General features: G+C 46.8%; 4 protein-coding genes across 5 annotated transcripts; 2 read left to right on the forward strand and 2 right to left on the reverse strand.

Moving 5' to 3' along the window:
• Positions 1–294: 294 nt before the first annotated feature.
• Positions 295–1090, forward strand: LOC108162883 (peptidyl-tRNA hydrolase ICT1, mitochondrial). The gene is made up of 2 exons (XM_017297835.2): positions 295–528; positions 585–1090. The coding sequence occupies exons 1-2, from the start codon at positions 373–375 to the stop codon at positions 1032–1034; spliced, it is 606 nt and encodes a 201-aa protein (XP_017153324.1). The 5' UTR covers positions 295–372; the 3' UTR covers positions 1035–1090.
• On the reverse strand, positions 1048–3383 carry LOC108162882. Its single transcript, XM_017297834.2, has 4 exons — positions 2559–3383; positions 2342–2488; positions 1288–2281; positions 1048–1224 (listed from the first exon to the last, which is right to left on the reverse strand). The coding sequence occupies exons 1-4, from the start codon at positions 3131–3133 to the stop codon at positions 1153–1155; spliced, it is 1788 nt and encodes a 595-aa protein (XP_017153323.2). The 5' UTR covers positions 3134–3383; the 3' UTR covers positions 1048–1152.
• Positions 3384–4640: 1257 nt separating this feature from the next.
• LOC108163271 (long-chain fatty acid transport protein 4) lies at positions 4641–10070 on the reverse strand. Its single transcript, XM_017298472.2, has 6 exons — positions 9895–10070; positions 9751–9828; positions 9420–9676; positions 6447–7076; positions 6188–6389; positions 4641–6128 (listed from the first exon to the last, which is right to left on the reverse strand). The coding sequence occupies exons 1-6, from the start codon at positions 9895–9897 to the stop codon at positions 5187–5189; spliced, it is 2112 nt and encodes a 703-aa protein (XP_017153961.2). The 5' UTR covers positions 9898–10070; the 3' UTR covers positions 4641–5186.
• A 148-nt stretch (positions 10071–10218) lies between these two features.
• Positions 10219–12033, forward strand: LOC108163273 (leucine-rich repeat protein 1). Of its 2 annotated transcripts, XM_033392997.1 has the most exons (3): positions 10219–10506; positions 10618–10893; positions 10953–12033. In XM_033392997.1, the coding sequence occupies exons 1-3, from the start codon at positions 10321–10323 to the stop codon at positions 11664–11666; spliced, it is 1176 nt and encodes a 391-aa protein (XP_033248888.1). In that variant the 5' UTR covers positions 10219–10320; the 3' UTR covers positions 11667–12033. The 2 variants fall into 2 exon arrangements, with proteins under 2 accessions (XP_033248888.1, XP_017153962.1); XM_017298473.2 differs by having other exon boundaries at positions 10219–10893.
• The last annotated feature ends 7270 nt before the right edge of the window (positions 12034–19303 follow it).

Consider the following 19303-nt stretch of genomic DNA (forward strand, 5'->3'; position numbering starts at 1 on the left):
GGGTAAAGAACAAAAGTTTAATGGTAATTGTTAAAGTTCCACTCAGCGAACCAGTTCCAAATATTTATTTATTAGCTTGAGAGCCATTGCAAGGGGAGCTGTTGATGGTATGGACATTAGGCAAAAACAGCAAGGCTCGTACGAACCGCACCTCAGCGCGTTTTGACGACCAATTTTTGCCTTCAAAGTATATTAGGCAAAGGGGTGGATTTTTCATTGTATGCGTTACTTTATCTGGGCCTTTTTGCCTGCTGTCCATACCTCTTTTTTCCTCCCATTATGTAGTTAATGTATAGTTACCGTGTAGTTGCTGCCGATAAATCAGCTGGTCAATCTCGTAACAAATTAAAAAATTGTTAAAATTGGCTTAAAATGAATAAAATTACGCGTGCTTTTATAAGCGTGCTGCGCAATTCCACTCGCACCAGCGCCACACTCCTGGGTCGCCAGTTGTCCTATAAAAGCGACTTGTCGCTGGACAAAATTTACCCAAATGCACGTTTGCAGCTGTATACGCCGCCCCCGCCGGTGAGTGCAAGATTAATTTCCTTCTGCGACTGGTTGCTCATGGCGTAGTGTTACAGCCCCCAAACAGTGCCAACAAGTTCAGCGGCTACATACCCATGGACAAGCTCGAGATTACCTACAGTCGCAGCTCTGGACCTGGGGGACAGCACGTAAACACCGTGAACACCAAGGTGGACGTGCGTTTCAAGCTGGCCGAGGCGCAATGGATACCAGAAGAGACGCGCCAGAAGCTGCTCAAGGTGTTGGCCAACAAGATCACCAAGGAGGGATACTACTACATCAAGAGCGACGTCAGCCGCTCCCAGCAGCTCAACCTGGCCGATGCCTTGGAGAAGCTGCGCACGGTCATTCGGGCCCAGGAAGTTGAGGTAGCAGCACCCAGCGAGGAGACCCTAGAAAGAGTGCGCCGGCGACAAGAGCGGGCGGCCCGTGAGCGCCTCCAGCTCAAACGGAGTCGCGCTCAGGTCAAGTCGGACCGACAAGGACCCGGAGGTGTGGACTTTTAGTTGTTATTGAAAATTGTTGCACAAAGATTTATTACACGTAGACATTTAACAAATAATATGGATTCTTAGTGGTCCTCTCGAGCAGGCGTGACTGTAAAGCGAGCTGCTTTGGAGCTGGCTACCTGGATGATGGTCTCTTCTGGGGCTCGTTCTTCCTCACGCTCGAGGGCATACTGGCAAAGCGAGGACGCTGGGATTGGACCAAGTGAACAATTATTTAACTCACAAAAGGGAAAAAGTGTGGATGGCTTACGGGCTGTGGGGGGCTCAGCTGGTGGCTGTTTTCGTTGCTCCTCTGCGATGGTCGACTAGTCACGCTGTGGCGCTTGCGACGCTCTGCGGGAGGATTCCCTATTCGATTTGTGTATAGCTGCTCCAGCCGGTGGATGGTGGAGAAGCCAGAGGGCTGAATGGAGTTGTGTCGATTGCTGAGCGGCGACCACGTGTGCTGGTACCCCGTTTCATCAAGGTGTCGTAGGATGTTTCTATTGAGGCCCATCGCTTGCTTATCCTCCGTAGCCAGGTTGGCCAGCAGCTCGTCGATGATTTCCGCATCCGTCTCCACCTTGCACTGACGGGCCAGCTTGATATCGTGCTTCCAAAACTGCCTGTTCTTTCGTCCTATGACCGGAGCTATCTCCTTTACCTTCAGAACCAAAATACCCACCGAGTAAACGCACAGGACGTTGGAGAGGGTCAGGCACATGCTGATGCTTCCTAGCACTGCCAGCTCCTTGGCTTGGTTTTCCGAGTACTTTCTGGATTTGATCACGTCCACGTAGAGGGAGTCGTCGCTCTCAAAGAACTTGTAGATGCAGGCCAGGGCCCACAGTAGTCCCGAGTTTACAGCCGGAGGCAGCAGCGAGGCAGATATGGCGACGCCTACTAGGGAGCCAATATTCCCTCCGAGTATGGCAATGGCTGCCGCGGCTCCAGACGGAATCGCTGTGAACACTCCTACGATCAGCGAATGCAGGTCGCAACGCGACAGCATCTCCTCGGTGAGACCTTCCCCAATGCCGTACTTCTTGTCCGTTGTGCAGACGACCAGGCCGAAGAGGAAGCCCACCAGTGTGGCAATCAAAATCCCAATCAGCTCGTTCAGCATGCCCAGGCGACGCAGCGACCGGTCCTCGATTACCGTCCCAAAGATGGCGGCAATAATGGGTCCCATGAGCGGGGAGATCAGCATGCTGGAAGCCAGAAAGATGGTGCTGTTCTCCACCAACCCGAAGCTGGCCAGAACTCTGAAACAATTGAAAAGGTCACCGAACTGCCGTATCAACGATCGATCATTTGTTTCTCACGCTGCCGAAACGAGAAGCACGCAAAAGTCGAAGGTTATCGCCGCATCCTGACGAACGTCTCTCAGAATCTGGGCCACGTTCAGGCGGGAGCGCACAGAGTTCATGAATCGGTTCCAGGCGCCATGTTTCTGGGCGTTGATGTTGTTCCTAAGACGAAGATGGAGACGAAGCGGTTGTATTACTGTGAAAAATCCATTGTCTATTCGGGCGCTATTACTCGCTGCTCGTGGAAGAACCCGCCTGCTCGTCAAGTTGCTCGCGCTGGACGTAAGATCTGTTGGCGAGACAAGTGACCACAGAAACCGTGGAGCCCTCGCGATCGCCTATTCCCCATTCCTGTAGCGCCTCGTAAAGGCTCTCGAACTGTTCATCGAAATCCATGGAAAAGCTGACGTGATACCTGGAGCCTTCCGAGCTGCTCAGCCACACGGCATTGCTGATGTGAAATCTACGTAGAATCTGCTGCAGCACCTGCTCCTGGGCGGTGTCCAGGGGTATGTCCAGCAGTTGGTCGGCAGACCCGGCATTTGCCGTCTCGATTCGAATGGTGGGCAAGACATCGCTTCGTCTCTTGTAAAAGCTTTCGAGATGTGGTGTCTCGGGAGAGTCATTCCGCGAGTCGCTGATTGGAATGGTGGACAAGGTCTCCACAGTTGAGGAGGAGGAAGTGGTCGTTTTTCCGGCCAGGCTCGCTACGTTAGCCGGCCCTGGGGAATTGGCACCTCTGAGACGGTCCTCTTCCGCCTTTGTGGGAATCGTGATCGAGAAGAGTACTGCTGCAGCTCCAGTCATCGTCGCAGTCGGTACTAATTTCGTTATTGCAGCTGGCTTTGTGCCTGCCTCGAATCGAAATAATTATGCACACGGCAGTACGTCAGATGCATAATCTCTTGACCAGACGGCACACACACAAGTGTATAAATATACGTATAGGGACGGACCGGGTACGGCAACTGCAGCTGGAAGTGCAGACAAGTGCGTTTCAGAGCCTTGCTTGATTTGCTTGTTGCTTGTTGTTGGTCTGCTTGAACTGATAACGGTTCTTGGCACGCTGAGTGCTGCTTCTTTGATTCTTGCCATTCACTTGGAAGTGCTATCCGCTTGGCAATAATTAGGGTATTGGAGTAGGGGAAGCTTTTGAAAATCGCGCCTCATTCAAATGTATAGCTTCGAGCTCAAACAATTATTTTCTTTACGTATTTCGTATTTAATTATTGAAGAATTCGATTTGCTTTGCTGATATATACTACTGTTAAAGCTCAATTGGCGGATAGCTTACTTGAGCGACCTTAACGCGCATTACGGACTACTCTAAAGCTATTGCAGCATATGCGGTTTATAGAAGTTATTCTATATGAAACATCTAATTTACTCGAAAAATAGTTTTCAACAAATCACTATTGAATCACCTTGAATCTCATAGAAAAAGAGATCTTTATATATCTTTATCTAAAAATTTGAATAACTGTAATTCATTAATTTTACTGGGGTATACAAAGCGTGTCCGCTCATTCATCTACATATATTTAAATATATATTGATTGAGGTAAAGTCTAAAAGTCGTTATAAGTCTAAATACATTGGTAATGTGTACTTTCGATCCAAAAAGTGCCAAATAGATGCTTAAGAGGCAACGATTATATGTTAATAAAGCTGCCGCCTACTTATTAAGATAAAAATCTGATTGACCTGCCATTAAGGGGGCGTGACAGATAAGTGCATATCTCGTTTGGATCATGCTACTTTATTAAAAATAATTACCACTTAATTGCCGGCTACTTCATAGCTGTTTTCGCTATGCTCGTTTAGAATACATTGAGAACGGGCTCTAAGATATTATCGTATACTATTCAATCAAATTATCGTATCGGAGACTAGAACTTTGCTCTAGATAGATACGTCATGAAACCAGATTGAATCTTATTAAAGGCTATAACTACAACTATGAGTGTCTGATGAATCACAGGTGCGGGTTATATAATCGTCTCATTAGTCGATTCTAGGGTAAGGGATGCCTTGGATCTGAATGTCAGCAGAGTTCAAGTTTAATTTACCTCCCCCCCACATACCCAGCCCGCATATGAATACGTGAATATGCACGTACATATTTATGGCATGTATGTGCAGCGGAGTGTCAACGTATTAGTCTCTGGTGTTGTTGGTGTCGTGATCTGGCGCTGCCAATTGAGCAGCGCATTTGTATGCAGGTGGGGAAGGGTCGTCGTTCCGCCGAGTTCCCCCGGCAGTACGCACGCGCATAAGCTGAGCTGAGGCTGAGCTGAAAATTTAAATACAATCATTGTATTGTTGAAGAAAACAAACTTTATTTGATACTCAAGCATCAGCGGAGAGGCGTTCGGATCGCCATTGACAAAGCCTCTCTCTCGTATCGTATGTAGAGAGGCAAAGGCGACGAGCAGCGCAAATGGAAGTGTAATGCCACTAAAACTGACTAATAATAAGAGACACACGAAATTGCACTTAACAAGGTTCTTTAGCAGGCTAAAAACATTCAAAATGCGTATACCAGATTCAGACTATTGGCTACATCGGCTACAAAAATGCACACACGACTACGATCACTAGATACAATATAAAAGATTGTCTACGATACAACAAAGTGCAATGTTGCCATGGAAGAGTGAGTGCCTGGGAGTGAGGGGGGGCATAGGATAGGATATGTCCCTCCCCCGAAAAACTACAATACAATATACTCGCCTAGTGGCCCATCTCCAGTGCAGGGTTTGGTTTGACTAAGACTAAGTCGAATCGCGGGAAGCTTACAAATTAATTAACAGCATATCGGCAAAAGGCGAAACAGATACACACAACCCTCCTGGGGCAACTAGAAGCGGATTTCGTTGCTCTGCACCTGCTCGTACACGCGGGGCGTGAGCAGCTCGTAGCGTCCCTTGGACGTCTGGTAGTAAAGGTCGTCCTTGACCACGCTGGGGTCGTAGCCCTCCTTCTGGAGATCCACCTTGCGCAGCTTGAAGGTGCCGGTCAGATCCACTTTGGTGAGCAATCGGATAATTTGGGGCCGCGCATAGGCGGGCAGAGTCTTGGCAAGATTGGCGGCAAAGACGTCCAGGTCGAGCTCCCTCTGGGGGTCGTAGATGGCGGCCATGCCAGCCCTGCCTTCGGTGTGGGGAATGGTCACGCCGTAGACAACCGTGTCCTTGTAGCCAGCCACGTTGCTGACCTGGGCCTCCACCTCGCTGGTGGAGACGTTTTCGCCCTTCCAGCGGAACGTGTCGCCGGTGCGGTCCTTAAAGTACAGATAGCCCTTTTCGTCGGCCACCAGCAGGTCCCCGGAGAGGAAGGCCATGTCGCCGTGCTTGAAGACATCCTTGACAATCTTCTTGGCCGAGGCCTTAGCGTCCACGTAGCCCAGGAACTCGCGCGACGGATTGCCCTTGACAATCTTCCCAATGAAGACGCCCGGCTCGTTGGGGGCGCACAGCTGGCAGAGCCCGTCCTTGCTCCTGATGGGCTCGCCAGTGTCGGGATCGGCGCGAATGATTGAGATCGGGTAGATTTTCGGCAGAATGCGCGAGACAAATCCAATGGCGCCCACAGTGTTGTCGTGGTTCATGATGTTCGCATTTCCCTCAGTGGCTCCGTAGAACTCTCCCACCTTGGCGATATTGAAGCGCTCCACAAACTGCGGCCAGATCTGCGGCCGCAGTCCATTGCCAAAGACGAGGCGCACCCGATGCTTCTGATCGTACTCCGACGGCTTAGTGGCTAGTATATAGCGGGCCATCTCACCAATGTACTGCCCAATCTAGAGATCACATTATAGCATTAAGATTGTGCTACAGTGGGGGCTGCTCCAGTACTTACTGTGGCGTTGAACTTTGCGCAATCAGCGAAGTAGTTGGAGGCCGAGAACTTCTTGCGGATGGAAACGGTGGAGCCAAAGAGCACCGACTGGCCCATGCACATGATGCCTCCAGCGGTGTGGTACAGCGGCAGGGGAGTGTAGAAGATGTCGTCGTCCTGGAAACCCATGGTGTAGTGGATACCGGCGGCGATGAAGAGATACCTACATAGACAGATAGATAGATGAAAATATAAAAGACAGAAAAGCTGGGCTACCCACCGAGAATGGGAGATGACAGCCGCCTTGGGCAGTCCTGTGGTGCCGGAAGTATAGATATAGACCAATTTGTCGTGATGGTTGACCTGCGTCTTGTTCGGCTTCTCCTTGCTGGCCGTGCCCAGCAGAACATTGAGATTCCTGGACTGCTTGATGTCCGTCTGGGTCTGACTGTTGTTGTTCTCGTTGTTGTATTGGAACAGGGTCAGATCGGAGGGCAGATCCTTGGCGACATCGGCCACCGCCTCCACGAAGTCCTCGCCGTAGATCAGAGCAGAGCAGTGAGCCACTGTGATGCTGTGCAGGAGCGAGGGTCCGCGAAGATTCGTGTTGATCAGCGGGGTGATCACGCCGATCTTCGACAGGCCCAGCCAGGTGGCCACATACTCGGCGCGGTTCTCCAGGAGCAGGGCCACCACATCGCCCTTCTTGTACCCTTGGGCCTGCAGTACGTTGGCCACCTTGTTGGCGTGCTCGTTCACCTGCCGGAAGGTCCATCTCTGGGTCTCGCTCATGACAGCCACCTTCTCGGGATGCGCTCTCACATTCCCTTCAAATACGTCGGCTACCGTGTAGTTGAGGCGCTCATGCCGCTTCGTGTACCTCAGCAGCTTGATGTAGGCCCACAAAGCACTGAAGTGGGGTTTTAGAGAGGAAAAAAGCCGATTAGCGACTAGGTACCCGCAATATCTCATCCCATCGATCGAGTTGTTTTATGGTCAACGGTTGAAAGTACTAAAAATAGCGCAACATCGAAATCGCAGCTCGACAAGCGCACTATATGTACGTACACGATTTGAGATAAATCGCCGCGATAAACCCAATACTTAACCCGGACTATCTGCAATGGAATGCGGTTGCGCAGTGCGACTGTGGGAGGCCACTGGATGGGTTATGGCTTCGATACGATAGCCAGCCAATGCTAAGTTCGAAACGAGGTCAAAGGGTTATAAAGATTGGCATTGAGTAGGAAGTGCCCTGTCTGTCTGAGTGATATCCGAACTTTAATTAGGCTGTAATTATTAATCCATTTCAAATAACCCTAAATCTTCGTTATTTTCAATTCAAAGGCCAGATTGTGATAAGAGCTATATAAGCTGTGATAAGCTATATATATGTAAGCTGTACATATGGAGGTGTATGCATAAGCAGGTTATAGAAGAAATGCACGACTAAGGCTACCCAGCGTATCACGGGGGCTCCAAAGATCCGCTCCAGCGCTTGCCCTAAGAAATATCGTTTCTATTGAACTTTGTACTTGATACTGAAAGGGATCCAAACCTAACCCAAGCCAACCAGACTGGCTGATCGACCCGCTTGATATTTAATGAATTCTATTATATTTTTCAAACTGACAATGAGACAGCTGCAGATATACTCGTTCACTATTCCAGAATTTCCAGAATACGCCACGAAAGCAATTCAATATGCTCTATATGCAAACAGTGCAGGTATTTCTAATTTACGGCGCCCATTGGGTTTCAGCTTAGGCCCGCGAAGAACATCAACCCCTTGAACGTAGGTAGGTAGATGGGGGGCTGTATATTATAAGGGGGAACACTACTATACTCCGCACTCGACTTGGGACTTGAACGCTTAGGCGATCTGAATTTGAATTTGCGGGGCTGTGCACTCTGGAGGAAGGGGACGTACTTTGCACTGCTGGAGAGGCAGTAGTGGCCAGCATATCGATAAGATTGTCAGCCAACGATGGGGATTACTTGCGTTCCTTAGCCATGTTTCGAGAAGGCTTTAATCAGGCCTTATGACCCCCCTCGAGTGGCTAGTTTTGTATTTTTGGAACAGTCGAACATGTTTGTTCGGTGATAAGTTCGGCAGCAATCGCGACCAGTCGCTCCAACCGCTCGAAAACTTGCCCAAGGTTGTCCGGCCAGACTTGGTGTTGGTGCTGATGCTGAAGCTGATGTCGATCTTAAGAATCTGCTGTGTGTTAGAGTATGAGTGTGAGTCGGTTTCAGCGTGCTGGCCTTGGCACGGAACCCGATCTGTACGAGTGCTGTGCTGTGCGACGAGAAGCGTTGAAGCGAAATACGCTGAGCTAAACTGAATATGCGCAAAAGACTAGCAACAAGTCGAAAGAGATTTTCACGGCTGAGTCCGAAATTTCCACCGATCGCAGCTGGAACTCGACCTGCTAGCCCTGCTGGCCGTTCAAAACAAACAAAAAAACAAACGCCGAAAAGTTAAGCTCGAGGCGAGTGACACTTCCGCCATTTTAATTGACTTTGTACGAGTATTAGCTGGCTCCGCTATGGTCTGGCCTGGCCTGGGTGTACGTTTTCAAGAACAGCCGCTGATTTTTCGAATGTCGACGGTAACTGTGCCAGTGAGGCTTCCGCCTGACGCACCCGACAAATTAGTATGCGGCAGGGCCTCTCGATGACGATCACTGCGATCCGATGGTAAATAAAAGTGAATTTAGTTTCTTTTGGCATATGTCAGGCCTATGTCGACCTTGAACCTGAAGAAGTCAATGGACTAACGTACATACAAATGCCGTATATTATTAGCGATTTTATGAAAAAAAATCACAATTAAACAAACAGAAGATGAAAGCTTCAGCCTGCCTAATGGAGTTTTCTCTTTACAGTTTTCTTTGAAAACTCGATCTGGCTGCTGGAGACGGAGACGGCGATGGCGACCTAAATAAACGGGAAACGAGTTTTCTATGTGGCCATACGGCAGTTAGCCAACAGGCGGGGTACAATGAGCAAAGTACTCGCACTCGGCTGATTTCTCATGCGGTCGGTCTTGCGGTCAGACGCGCCTCAATGGGTTCACAAAGGAAACACACAAATCTGAATCTGCAACTGAATTGTCTTGAAATGCACACCAGTTGGGGGGTATTGTAAACCTATCATCGCCATCAGCATACCCAGTACCGTCTGTACGGGGAAGGGAGGGGGGAGCAGATAACACAACACACCCACTACAGCTATGTCCATTTAGACTCACATTAAATCTCGTTGCGCTGTGGCTCCCGCTATGTAGAACCAGCGCCAGCCTGGCCGCGTCAGCAGCAGGGCGACAAGCGCTATGACCACCGCAAAAATCCAGCCCATTGTTTGTAGCGCGAAGATGACGCAGGCTAAAGCCAGACCAAAAACGACCGACGCGCGAAAAAACCGAAAGATGAATAAAAACCGTTCGCGTCGTTGTTGCTGGCGCTGGTGCTGCAGCGATCTATAGATTAGCGGGCGATCAGCTGTGCTCTGCGGGGTTGCCGGATCAGTGGAAAAAGAAGAACGTCAGCGATCAGTTTTTCGAATGGAATATTTCCACTTACATTGGTGCTATACGGCGCGCAGTTATCTATATTTATTATCACGTTGCTGTTTACATAGCTGTCCAGTGCGCTGTGGTGCTAATGCACGAAAATGAAAGCAGGGTTAAAGGCTGGTATGACGTTGTTGCAATATTTACCACTTACCATGAGCCTCTGATTGTCATTATTGCTGTTGTAATTGTTATAACGCAAGCGTTGATAACGGTGTTCGTTGCGTTGTCACAAGAACCCGTTGAACATGTAGAACGGCAGAAAGTGTCGGCGAACCTTGCGGAATAGCATTTTCTTGCGCTTAAAATGTAATTACGTCTCTCTCTTGAGCAACAATTGCAACAAACACTGTTTAGTATGCAATATTTTGTTTTGGTTTTGTAACTTCTGCGATATGTAGGCTGGCGGCTGGCTGTGAGCACGCGCACGCGCCAAAACACAGATAGGTCAGCAGTGGCAGCGCCATCAGACGCAGCTGACGTACAACCAGTCTGGCAACTCCCTCAACGCAGCAAGCGAATTACAAACTACAAATGTTGCTTAGACTCAGATTTTAGTTGTTTTATTTACATACTCGCCATGAAAATCTTATGCGAGGTGCAGGTGGTGAACCGCACAACCCAAGCGAATCGGACTCCCAGGCCCGTAAAGTCCACACTTGCCATTGGCTACAAACAGAACGCGTCGGACTCAAATGGCAACACAAAAAAAGAGCTGGAAATGCTGCTGTTCAGCGGCACCACCAAGACCAGCACCCGGTACAAGGTGCGGGACAATGTACAAGCCGTGCACACAAAGTTTATCCTGGATGGAAAGGCCACCATTGGCTTCCATCAGCCTGCCGAGAACCTGCTCATCAAATGTGATCCCATACAGCTGAAGGGATTTCTACAGACCATGAAGCTGGGCATGGAGGGCAAGGATGCCATTAATCTAAGACTGAACATAGCGGCCGCCACGGCCATTCCCCAAAAGTCGCAGCCGCAGCAGAGGATGGTCGTCAGCAAGCGCAGCGAATACCCCATCAAGGGCTTCCCTCGGACCCTCAAGTCTCTGACCATAAACAACAGCCAGCTGGTTAAACTCAGCTTTGAGATCTGCACGCTGCGCAACCTCACCACTCTGGACGTCGGGGGCAACAAGTTGACGAAGGTGGGTGAGCGGACCTTGCATTGCGTGTACATTTTGATTTATTCTACCTTTACTGCCAGATTCCTCCTGAGCTAGGGCGCCTGCCCCTCACCACGCTACACTTGAGCGGCAACTGTCTGGGTGAGTTGAATGACTGGTGTTGGATGCGTGGCACGAAGCTAAGTCAGTCTCTCCGCGAGCTGGACTTGTCGAGCAATGGATTGACCTACTTCCCACCTGCTCTGGTTAAGTTTGAGCGCTTGGTGTCTCTGAAACTGAATCACAACCAGCTGACTCGCCTGCCCTTCGCCATTAGACGGCTACAGGGTCTACGCTCGTTGCACGTGTGCAGCAACAAACTGGAATCACTGCCCGCAGCAATTGAGGATCTCCGCATAGACCTGCTGGACGTGTGGGGCAACTGCTTCAGAGGCTTCAATGCCGAGGCTGCTCAGCTACAGTCGCATCGATTGTCGGCCAGCAATACGCCACAGCCGCTCTGGCTGCAGGCAGCACGCGCCGTCGCCAACTACAAACTGCCTCTGTCCGCAGACTCTGTGCCTGCCGTACTGATCGAACTCATATCGGAGGCGCCCAAATGCTTATGCGGAAAGCTCTGCTACGCTCTGCGACAGGAAGACCTCCTCCAGCGCGTCATCCAGCCGAAGTTCACCAACATCAAGAACCTCACCTACAGCCGTGAGCACCAGATCTACGCGGATGTGGTCATATGTGGGCCCAACTGCAGTGCCTCCCAGCAGCTGAAGGCCCTCTTTGCCCTCATGTTTCCCTGACTGGAGTATACTCTTATCTAATTTGTCAATTTTCAATTAGGTTTTGAGTTAGGGCTAAACTATTTTGTGGTTTTCATTATTTATGTACTATATTATATACACTTAATATTTTCCAATTCAATCATAAAACGAGCATGGAGCTCTTATTTAAGTTTTAATATTGTTTCCTGCTCATATCTTTCATTCCTTCACTCGATTTAGCTAAGTGTCAATAAAAACGCATTTAAGTGGAATTTAACACATTTTTGGTAGCTACCAATCTTTTTAAAGAAAGATAGCTTGTAGCTCCATGTTTGAACTTAAGTAATGATGACATTTTAGGCGCTTTTTAGCCTTTGAGAATTCATTAAAGCTTGACTGCGAAGGACTTTTCGAATTTGTTGATTTATTTCGAATGCATTGATTCAAACTTTAGAGATCTTACCTCTTAGTCATTCTCTTTTCTGCGAGAAATTATAGTACTTCTCTTAGTAATTCTCTTTTCTACCAGGCCGGGACTGGCCAATAGCTAATCAATTAGGGGAAAATTGTACAAATTTAAATATATAACACTGGCAACATACAAATCAATAGAATTTTTGTCTATAATTTTACGAAATGGAGCCTGGTATGAATCTTTGCTGGACGACCCCAATATTATAAATTCCACCATTAAAAATGAATTCCTTCAAGTGCAGCTTCGAATATAATATTTCTTTGGTCTTTTGTTGGGCAGTTTCTTTGAAGAAGCGAAGTTTTCTCTCGACTCTCGTACCCTATTATATGACGCAAGTAATAGGCACTTGTGGACATTCAAAAATGGAAATTATTAAACAAAAACAACAACTTCTAGCTATACATATTGTACCGAAGGCGAATACAATGATAAAATTATCTTATGGGCTTCCCGATAAGAAACCCTTCGTTTAAGGACTATGGCACACTTTGTGGCTGCACTGGATACCGGGTCCTGGCAGCCGGGCCCTTTCACTTTCATAGAGACATTGGCACGCACATTCACGTCCCCGGGTTTGTTTTCATATTACAGAAGCTCGTTGTTTTTATTATTAAAAGCTCGCTGCGTATGTGACTTGCATAAACGATTCTTTTTTATCAGCCAGCGCGCCATCTCACCCCACCGTGCTTGTTTCTCCCACCCTCTCACACGCACCCACATACCCACACATCCTTTGGCCTCTTCCTTCTCTTAGCTTTCCCTAGGATTTCTTTCCTCTGCTTTTCTTTCGCTTTATCAAATCAAAACTTGGAAGCGCTGCCACTTTTTTAAATAAGCATAAACAGTGATACCGACGCGCCGCCTCTCGCTCTCTCTCTCTTCTGCTGAGCTTTAATGTGCAGCTTGGGAATAAGTCGGCAAAAGAAAAGGAGGAAGGAGAGGAGAGGAGCGGCGAGATGGAGAAATAGAGACAGAAAGGGATGAGCCATGACTTGTGGCAATGTTGGGCCTAACTATAAAAATGTTTATCAGCATTTGGGAGTGCACGAGCGGGGAGGGGTTCAGAGTGCTCCTCTAAGCTGCCTCAAATCCAATTTTGAGCAGCATTTAAGTGTTCGCCTCCGCTCTCCGCTCTCCGCTCTCCACTCTTCTCTTGTGCTTTCGTTTTTGTTTGCTATGCAGATATATGAGGGAGAGAGAGAGAGAAGACGAGTCTATACGGACATGTGTGTGCGTGTTTGCTCAAACGTTGTCCTTTTGCCGGGCCTTTGCCTGACTTTGTCGCTCTCCCTGTGTGAAAATGTGTGTCTACTCGCAAATGTGTGGGCAAATATTTGGCTTGACTTTGCTTTTACTTGACGATATGCAGTCTCCTTTCCTATGCCCCCACTGGCACTGCTTTAATGGAGGGACATCGATATAATTGGTAGAGATACATACAATTTATCGAAGGGGATAATTAACAATAGCTTTGTTGGAGGTTTCGGAATTTCACCAAGGGAAAAAAATATACATATGGGCATTTCCATGGAAAGGTTCACCGAGACAAAAAAATTAAAAGCTAATACAAACATATTTCTTTTGCCCCGATTTTATTTTCTAAATTAATTGAAACATGGCCAATTTAACCATATAATTTCATTAACTTTGAACTGAAAACTAATTAACATAAGGTAAAGTGCACTTTTTGGTTTTTTTTGTATTTTTTTAGTCGGTTAACGGTAAATTTTTTTACTTTTATGAACCCAAGACGTTTTTGTCCTGTGCGACAGCGGTTTTAAATAAATTGTAAAAAAACAACAAATCAAATTTGCATATAATTATAAACATTTTAAAGACACATCCATGCACAGCATTTATCAGAAATAAGGCCTCAATTTTGAGTGAAATTAGAGTTTGAATTGATCGCCGTGAAAACCACTTATATTTTTGCCACCATGCGATTGCCTTGGTATTTTACAAAAATTTCGAAATTGAATAGTGGACGAAAATCTACCTTCGCACCAATTATAGGGCTTATCAAAAGCTACTTTATAATGGAAGAAGAATTCTGAAAATCCGTGCCATTTTGACTTTGTTACCTCTTGCAATCATTGGCAACACAGAAATATAAACACCAAATAAAAAATAGCCTTTAAAATTTCAGTAATAGATAAAACAACTGTAGGGGAATTCCTAAACAGAAGATATTTTGACGGTTCAAATTGAAAGTTTATAAAGAATTTCCGTTCCTCTTGTGATAACAAAATGTGCACAATTTCCATGAAATCTTCATAAATTCAAAGAGCCGTTTCCGTTTCCCCTTTAAGCCACGAGCTCTGAAAAGTGTGCTACAAATTTGTATATTTTATATGGTCATAAATGAAAAATGCGTCTCAAAAAGCGTTATAGACCATCCAGACCATATAAAAACGTTTCAAAATTTCGTCTGTCTGCCCGCCGGCCCGGCCCCATCATGTCTCATAAAATAAACCAACCCCCAATCATTGGCACTGGGCCCAGTCCTAAAACAAAAAGAAAACAAAAATGTGCCAAGTCAGGCAGGGGAATGGAAATTTAACAAGTCCCCCAGCCTCCCATAAAGTCCACGCTCAGAGACAGAGACAGTAAAAACTCCATTAACCGTCATCAAAAATGCATTTCGCATGCATCAAACCAAAATGGCCAAGGCACCATCAAATAGAATGGGATGAAACGGCTCGAATCAAAGCACATTGGAATAAATCAAAGAGGTCAGAGAGCAGCGGAGCAGTGGAACAGCGGAGGGAGCAGCAAAAAATTCTGCGAAAACATTTTTATGGCTAATCAACGAAGAAGACCAGAGTCAGAGCCTGATCCGAACAGACCCGTCAGACCCCAATGGATGACTCCCCTGGCAACATTTTTATGCACAAATTAACTTTGCAATTGCTGGGAAGACTAGGGAAGAGGGAAGAGGGGGGACGGGGGACGGGGGTTGGATGGGGCGGATCACTGGGTGTTTGTTGCTGTGTCACTCCCCCTGCATTACGGAGACGACTCGGGGAGTGAATTTATCCCCAATTTGCGTGCAGCGGGTAAACATTTTATGTGCCCCGTCTGGCTCTGCTCCACTTTGGCTTATCAAATTTTATTAGCAGGCCGGCAAATTGTGCAACAACAACAGCACAACAGCAACAACAGCCACCACATTAGCAGGACAAACAAGGTTCGGGACTCTTGGAGCTGCCACAGAGCCACCCTCAAAGTGCAGCCCCAGCCCCAGCCCAAGCACCGAATCTGACTCCGTCTCAAGGTATGATTTGTCGTCCGCTATCAATTTCTGTGGCACAACACCAACATCCCCCAAATGGCGGCCCAGAAGTCGCTTCAAAGCTAGAAAAACGACCGGAAAAGTGCAAACACACGCGAAACTGTCGTCGACCGTGTGGGGGAATCCCAAAAAGAACTCCCTGCCAGTCCTGTGGGGGCTTGTCGCCCAGACGCGTGCAGGGGTCTAATAAAAACGTTTTGATAGGCTTATGACCGGCTTCCAAGGCGCAAGGCTTCTGCTCCTGTTTTATATTTGTCTTAATATTATTTCAAATTCACCCGCTAACTGGTACAGCAAATAAAGATAAGGAATAAAGAAAATCAATAGACCCTCTTCAAGACTTTGGCCAGAAGGGTAAGAAGAAAAGAAGTTAAAGGTGTGTTCAAAGGAAAGTAAATAAAAAGGGAACAATGGCTGGAACAAGGCCGAGCTCCACAGGAAAATCCTTGGGGATGTAACCAAGGATACTTTAAGCGATGATAACTCATAATTTCTAATCTCCTGCTGGAGGAATTCTGTGGAGTGCACAACTAAAAAGTATGTATTGTGTACGTACTTGTATCTTTTGTATAAGCCAAAGTTTGGTATATATGGACCCTCTTATATCGATTCTTTTTAGGCTGAGAGTTTGTACGGAATGCGGCTTTTCAGGGTAGTTTCTTTATTTCTGAAATTCTTGTGACAGATTTTAGGGAGATTCGCACAATCGTGGCCCTCGTACTCGAAGATACTCGCATCTTTTTCTTTTGTCTGTATCGTAAACAATCCTGACTGATGTAGGATCTGTGTTGTGCTCAATATTTACAGCATAACCGATATATTACCAAATTTCTGCATTTCATTCACCCTATTTATACTGCCCTGCCGCCTGGACGCCCAAATGTATGTCACATACCATATGAATGTAAGTCAGTCGCACTGTGGGGATCTGACAATCCTTAGTTCCATCCCACTTCCGCTTCCTTTCACAAGGCTTATCATAAAAACGCTTCGGGGGAGGATTTTCCAATCTGCCCGCTGGCCAGAAGCGAAATCAATCGAAAAAAACTGACCAGCCAGCGATTCGAGCAGCGCAACGCAAAGGAAAGCAAATCAAATTCTAGTCAAACAACAAAGAATTGCGAATACATTTGGAAAAATCAATTTTCAATTTAAAATTTAGATGCTTTCCCTCGACTCCACTCCACTCCAATCCAATCCATGCCCCTCATGCCACTCGGCTGCCACGAGAGATAAAGATAAAAATGCGTTCAAGCGCAAAATGTAAATAGAACTCAAGTTTAACCGAAACCCAGAGAGGCGGATGAATGCTACAGGTTGTACGTGTATTTCTATTTGTCTTTGTGCCCTCCCTTTTGGGGTGGAGGCTGGCTGGAAATGGTGGGGCCCCAACCGATTTCAAAGCAAAATATTGGCGCATAAATCTGAAACAAAAAGTTTGTTTTGCGGTCAGCGGAGGCGAGTCTCCGTGTAATAATGGGTACTCGGGCAGTGAAAGGATACAATGGACCCACTGCCATGTATGACACATTTTCTGTCCCTCTTCTGTTGAGACTCTTAAAATGAATCTCTGTCCATAGTTGTAGCTAAATAAATGCTAAGCATTTCTTCAACACATTTGTTCTTTGGCTAGAAGTATACCTCCTGCAGAAAGGTTATACTGGATAATAGGGTAGCAAGCAGTCGACTCAAAAAGCCACTCAATCTTCCCACATTGTATTGAATTTCTGCTGGTTGATTCTTGCCTTTGATTTTTATCGTGTGGTGAGTTTTTTACGAGCTCCTTGCCGGCGTTCCGTCTGTTTCAATGGCCCCCTTATTGTTGATGATCCAGAGTTGATTATTTGCCTAGCCCTGCCGGGGCACCCAGGGCCCTGTGGCCCACTCGGGGCAGAGCGTGCATTTCATTAGCCGAATGTATCTCTGGGATACATCTGGGCGCTGTGGCATTCGGCACTCGGCATTTGGCAAACGATTTCATGCCGCATCGCTTGGGCAAACAAAATCAAATCTGTGACTAGGAAATTGCTTTTGCCTGCTTCCGACTGTGCCTGTGACTTTGGCTCCCACTACGGCTACGACTACGGATCCCACACCCCGTATCGCTCCCCATTCACGCGTAGCTGCCCCTCAAAGGGAGCCGTCCGCCCTTCGAAATATTTGTTAAATGCAACTATTTAGGGAATGTATTCAATTTGAAAGGCTCCCCTGTGTAAACAGGCAGCAAAACGATTAAAATTTAACTACATCAAATATTTGGAGTTGGCTTTGATGGGCTGGCAGAATGTTTAATAATAATATTAAATGCATAATTCATTTTGCAGCTCCAACGTAATAAGAGTTCATTCAATTTAATGCACTTGCCCGACTGTCTTTGGGCCAATATAACACCAGGAGTCGTTCCAGAAGGACGACAGGCAGGGGGAGCAGAGACCTGGGCTGGCGGCTGGGAGCTGAGGAGAAGTCACTTTATTGCAAAGTTCTAGCGAAAATTAATTCATTAGCATTTTATTACTCCGGCACAGTGACGACAGCAGCTGATGATGGAGAAGATTCCCCCATAGGTACATTGATTGCCAAGACCCCACGCTGTGGATCGGGTGGTCTTTGCTGCTTTGATGTGTAATTAAATCAATAATCACTTTGGAGTCTGCGCCGGCTTCGGGGAGTTTATTAGTTGATTGAACCAGCAGGTGACACAGGTGGAGAGACAATGCTCAAGTTGGCGGTGGGGAGTGGCAGGTAAAGCAATCCGCTTTGCTGGGAGGGGCGACTCGACTGTAAGTGGAGTTCAAGAAACAATTTCGAGCGGAATAAATCGCATAGGATGCAACGTGAAACTAAATTTCCACTCTGTTTAAAGGTTTCCTTAAATTCTATTTATATAAGGACATATATTTTATGAAGAAGATAGAAACCCCTACATACTAGCACTTGTTCCTCTTTTAACAGATAATGGTATAAAGAATTAAAGGATTTCTTTTAATTTTTTGGTTTTTGAGGAAAGTTTGCTTTGTTTTTTCAAAGAACTTAAGAATTGTTTGGGGAACTTCCCAATTCTGGGCATAGTGGCCTCGTTTTTGCATACGACTGAAACGTTGATGAGATCTGATGGAGAGGTCTGCAATGCGTAAAGCAGGCAGTGTGAGTAAGAGAAATAGATACTATCCATAAGTCCAACCACTAATATCCAAAGAAAACATTAGACTTATGGACACTTCGACCTACAGAGGTTGTATTTAACGCTGTAGCCCCCCGTTTTAGTCCGAACTACAGAAGATTAAAGTTACAGACGTTCGAGTTAAGGAAGTTCAACTGTATATGTAACATTCATTAGCAAAGATGATTGTTAAGGAGATACATGTACATATGTAGCTACCAGTGGAACGTCAGCAACTAGTTCCCAATTAAATACCAGAGCCTTGAGTAAACCTGTGACAACTGGAATGTATCTGGGAAAGACATGTCTCCTCCTATGCGACTTAAAGAATGCGATGTGTAACATATGTATGGAGCATTTTTTTGTAGTGACCCTGCACTTGGAAACAAAATATATTAAAATACCATAAAATGGTATCCCTAAACCCATTTACCCTCACCCCTCCCTCCCTGCCCCTGCCGCGACATTCCTTTTAATGCCCAATTAACGCATTTGCCACTTAAGATTCAGCGAAGCAGGAGATTTGTATACCTTTAAAGGCAAAGGGCGAAAACAGAACACAGAACACAGGAAAAATGGGACCATGAACGTGCCACAAAGCAGAAGAGGCCGCAGAAGGGTCCGGGTGCAGGTTGCGTCCCGGTGCGACGGCTTCTCCTGTGCCGCATCCACCGCAGAGATGGCGAGACGTTTGTGGAAATGAGAATGCGCGGCATTTGTCGCTTGGCTGCAGTTGCAAGCGGAGAGTG

The sequence above is a fragment of the Drosophila miranda genome, chromosome 4, assembly GCF_003369915.1.
Source record: "Drosophila miranda strain MSH22 chromosome 4, D.miranda_PacBio2.1, whole genome shotgun sequence".
In the NCBI taxonomy this organism is placed as follows: Eukaryota; Metazoa; Arthropoda; class Insecta; order Diptera; family Drosophilidae; genus Drosophila; species Drosophila miranda.

Excerpts from the sequence above, each read along its gene's own strand:
- LOC108162882 (XM_017297834.2), bottom strand. The coding sequence starts at position 3,133 with ATGACTGGAGCTGCAGCAGTACTCTTCTCGATCACGATTCCCACAAAG. Across the intron at positions 2,489-2,558 it reads GGTTCTTCCACGAGCAGCGA|GAACAACATCAACGCCCAGA; the intron begins GTAATAGCGCCC and ends TCTTCGTCTTAG. Across the intron at positions 2,282-2,341 it reads GTGCTTCTCGTTTCGGCAGC|AGTTCTGGCCAGCTTCGGGT; the intron begins GTGAGAAACAAA and ends CAATTGTTTCAG.
- LOC108163273 (XM_017298473.2), top strand. The coding sequence starts at position 10,321 with ATGAAAATCTTATGCGAGGTGCAGGTGGTGAACCGCACAACCCAAGCG. Across the intron at positions 10,894-10,952 it reads GGGGCAACAAGTTGACGAAG|ATTCCTCCTGAGCTAGGGCG; the intron begins GTGGGTGAGCGG and ends CTTTACTGCCAG.
- LOC108162883 (XM_017297835.2), top strand. The coding sequence starts at position 373 with ATGAATAAAATTACGCGTGCTTTTATAAGCGTGCTGCGCAATTCCACT. Across the intron at positions 529-584 it reads TGTATACGCCGCCCCCGCCG|CCCCCAAACAGTGCCAACAA; the intron begins GTGAGTGCAAGA and ends GTAGTGTTACAG.
- LOC108163271 (XM_017298472.2), bottom strand. Across the intron at positions 9,677-9,750 it reads GCGCGCCGTATAGCACCAAT|AGCACAGCTGATCGCCCGCT; the intron begins GTAAGTGGAAAT and ends GCAACCCCGCAG. Across the intron at positions 6,129-6,187 it reads GCGCAAAGTTCAACGCCACA|ATTGGGCAGTACATTGGTGA; the intron begins GTAAGTACTGGA and ends TGTGATCTCTAG.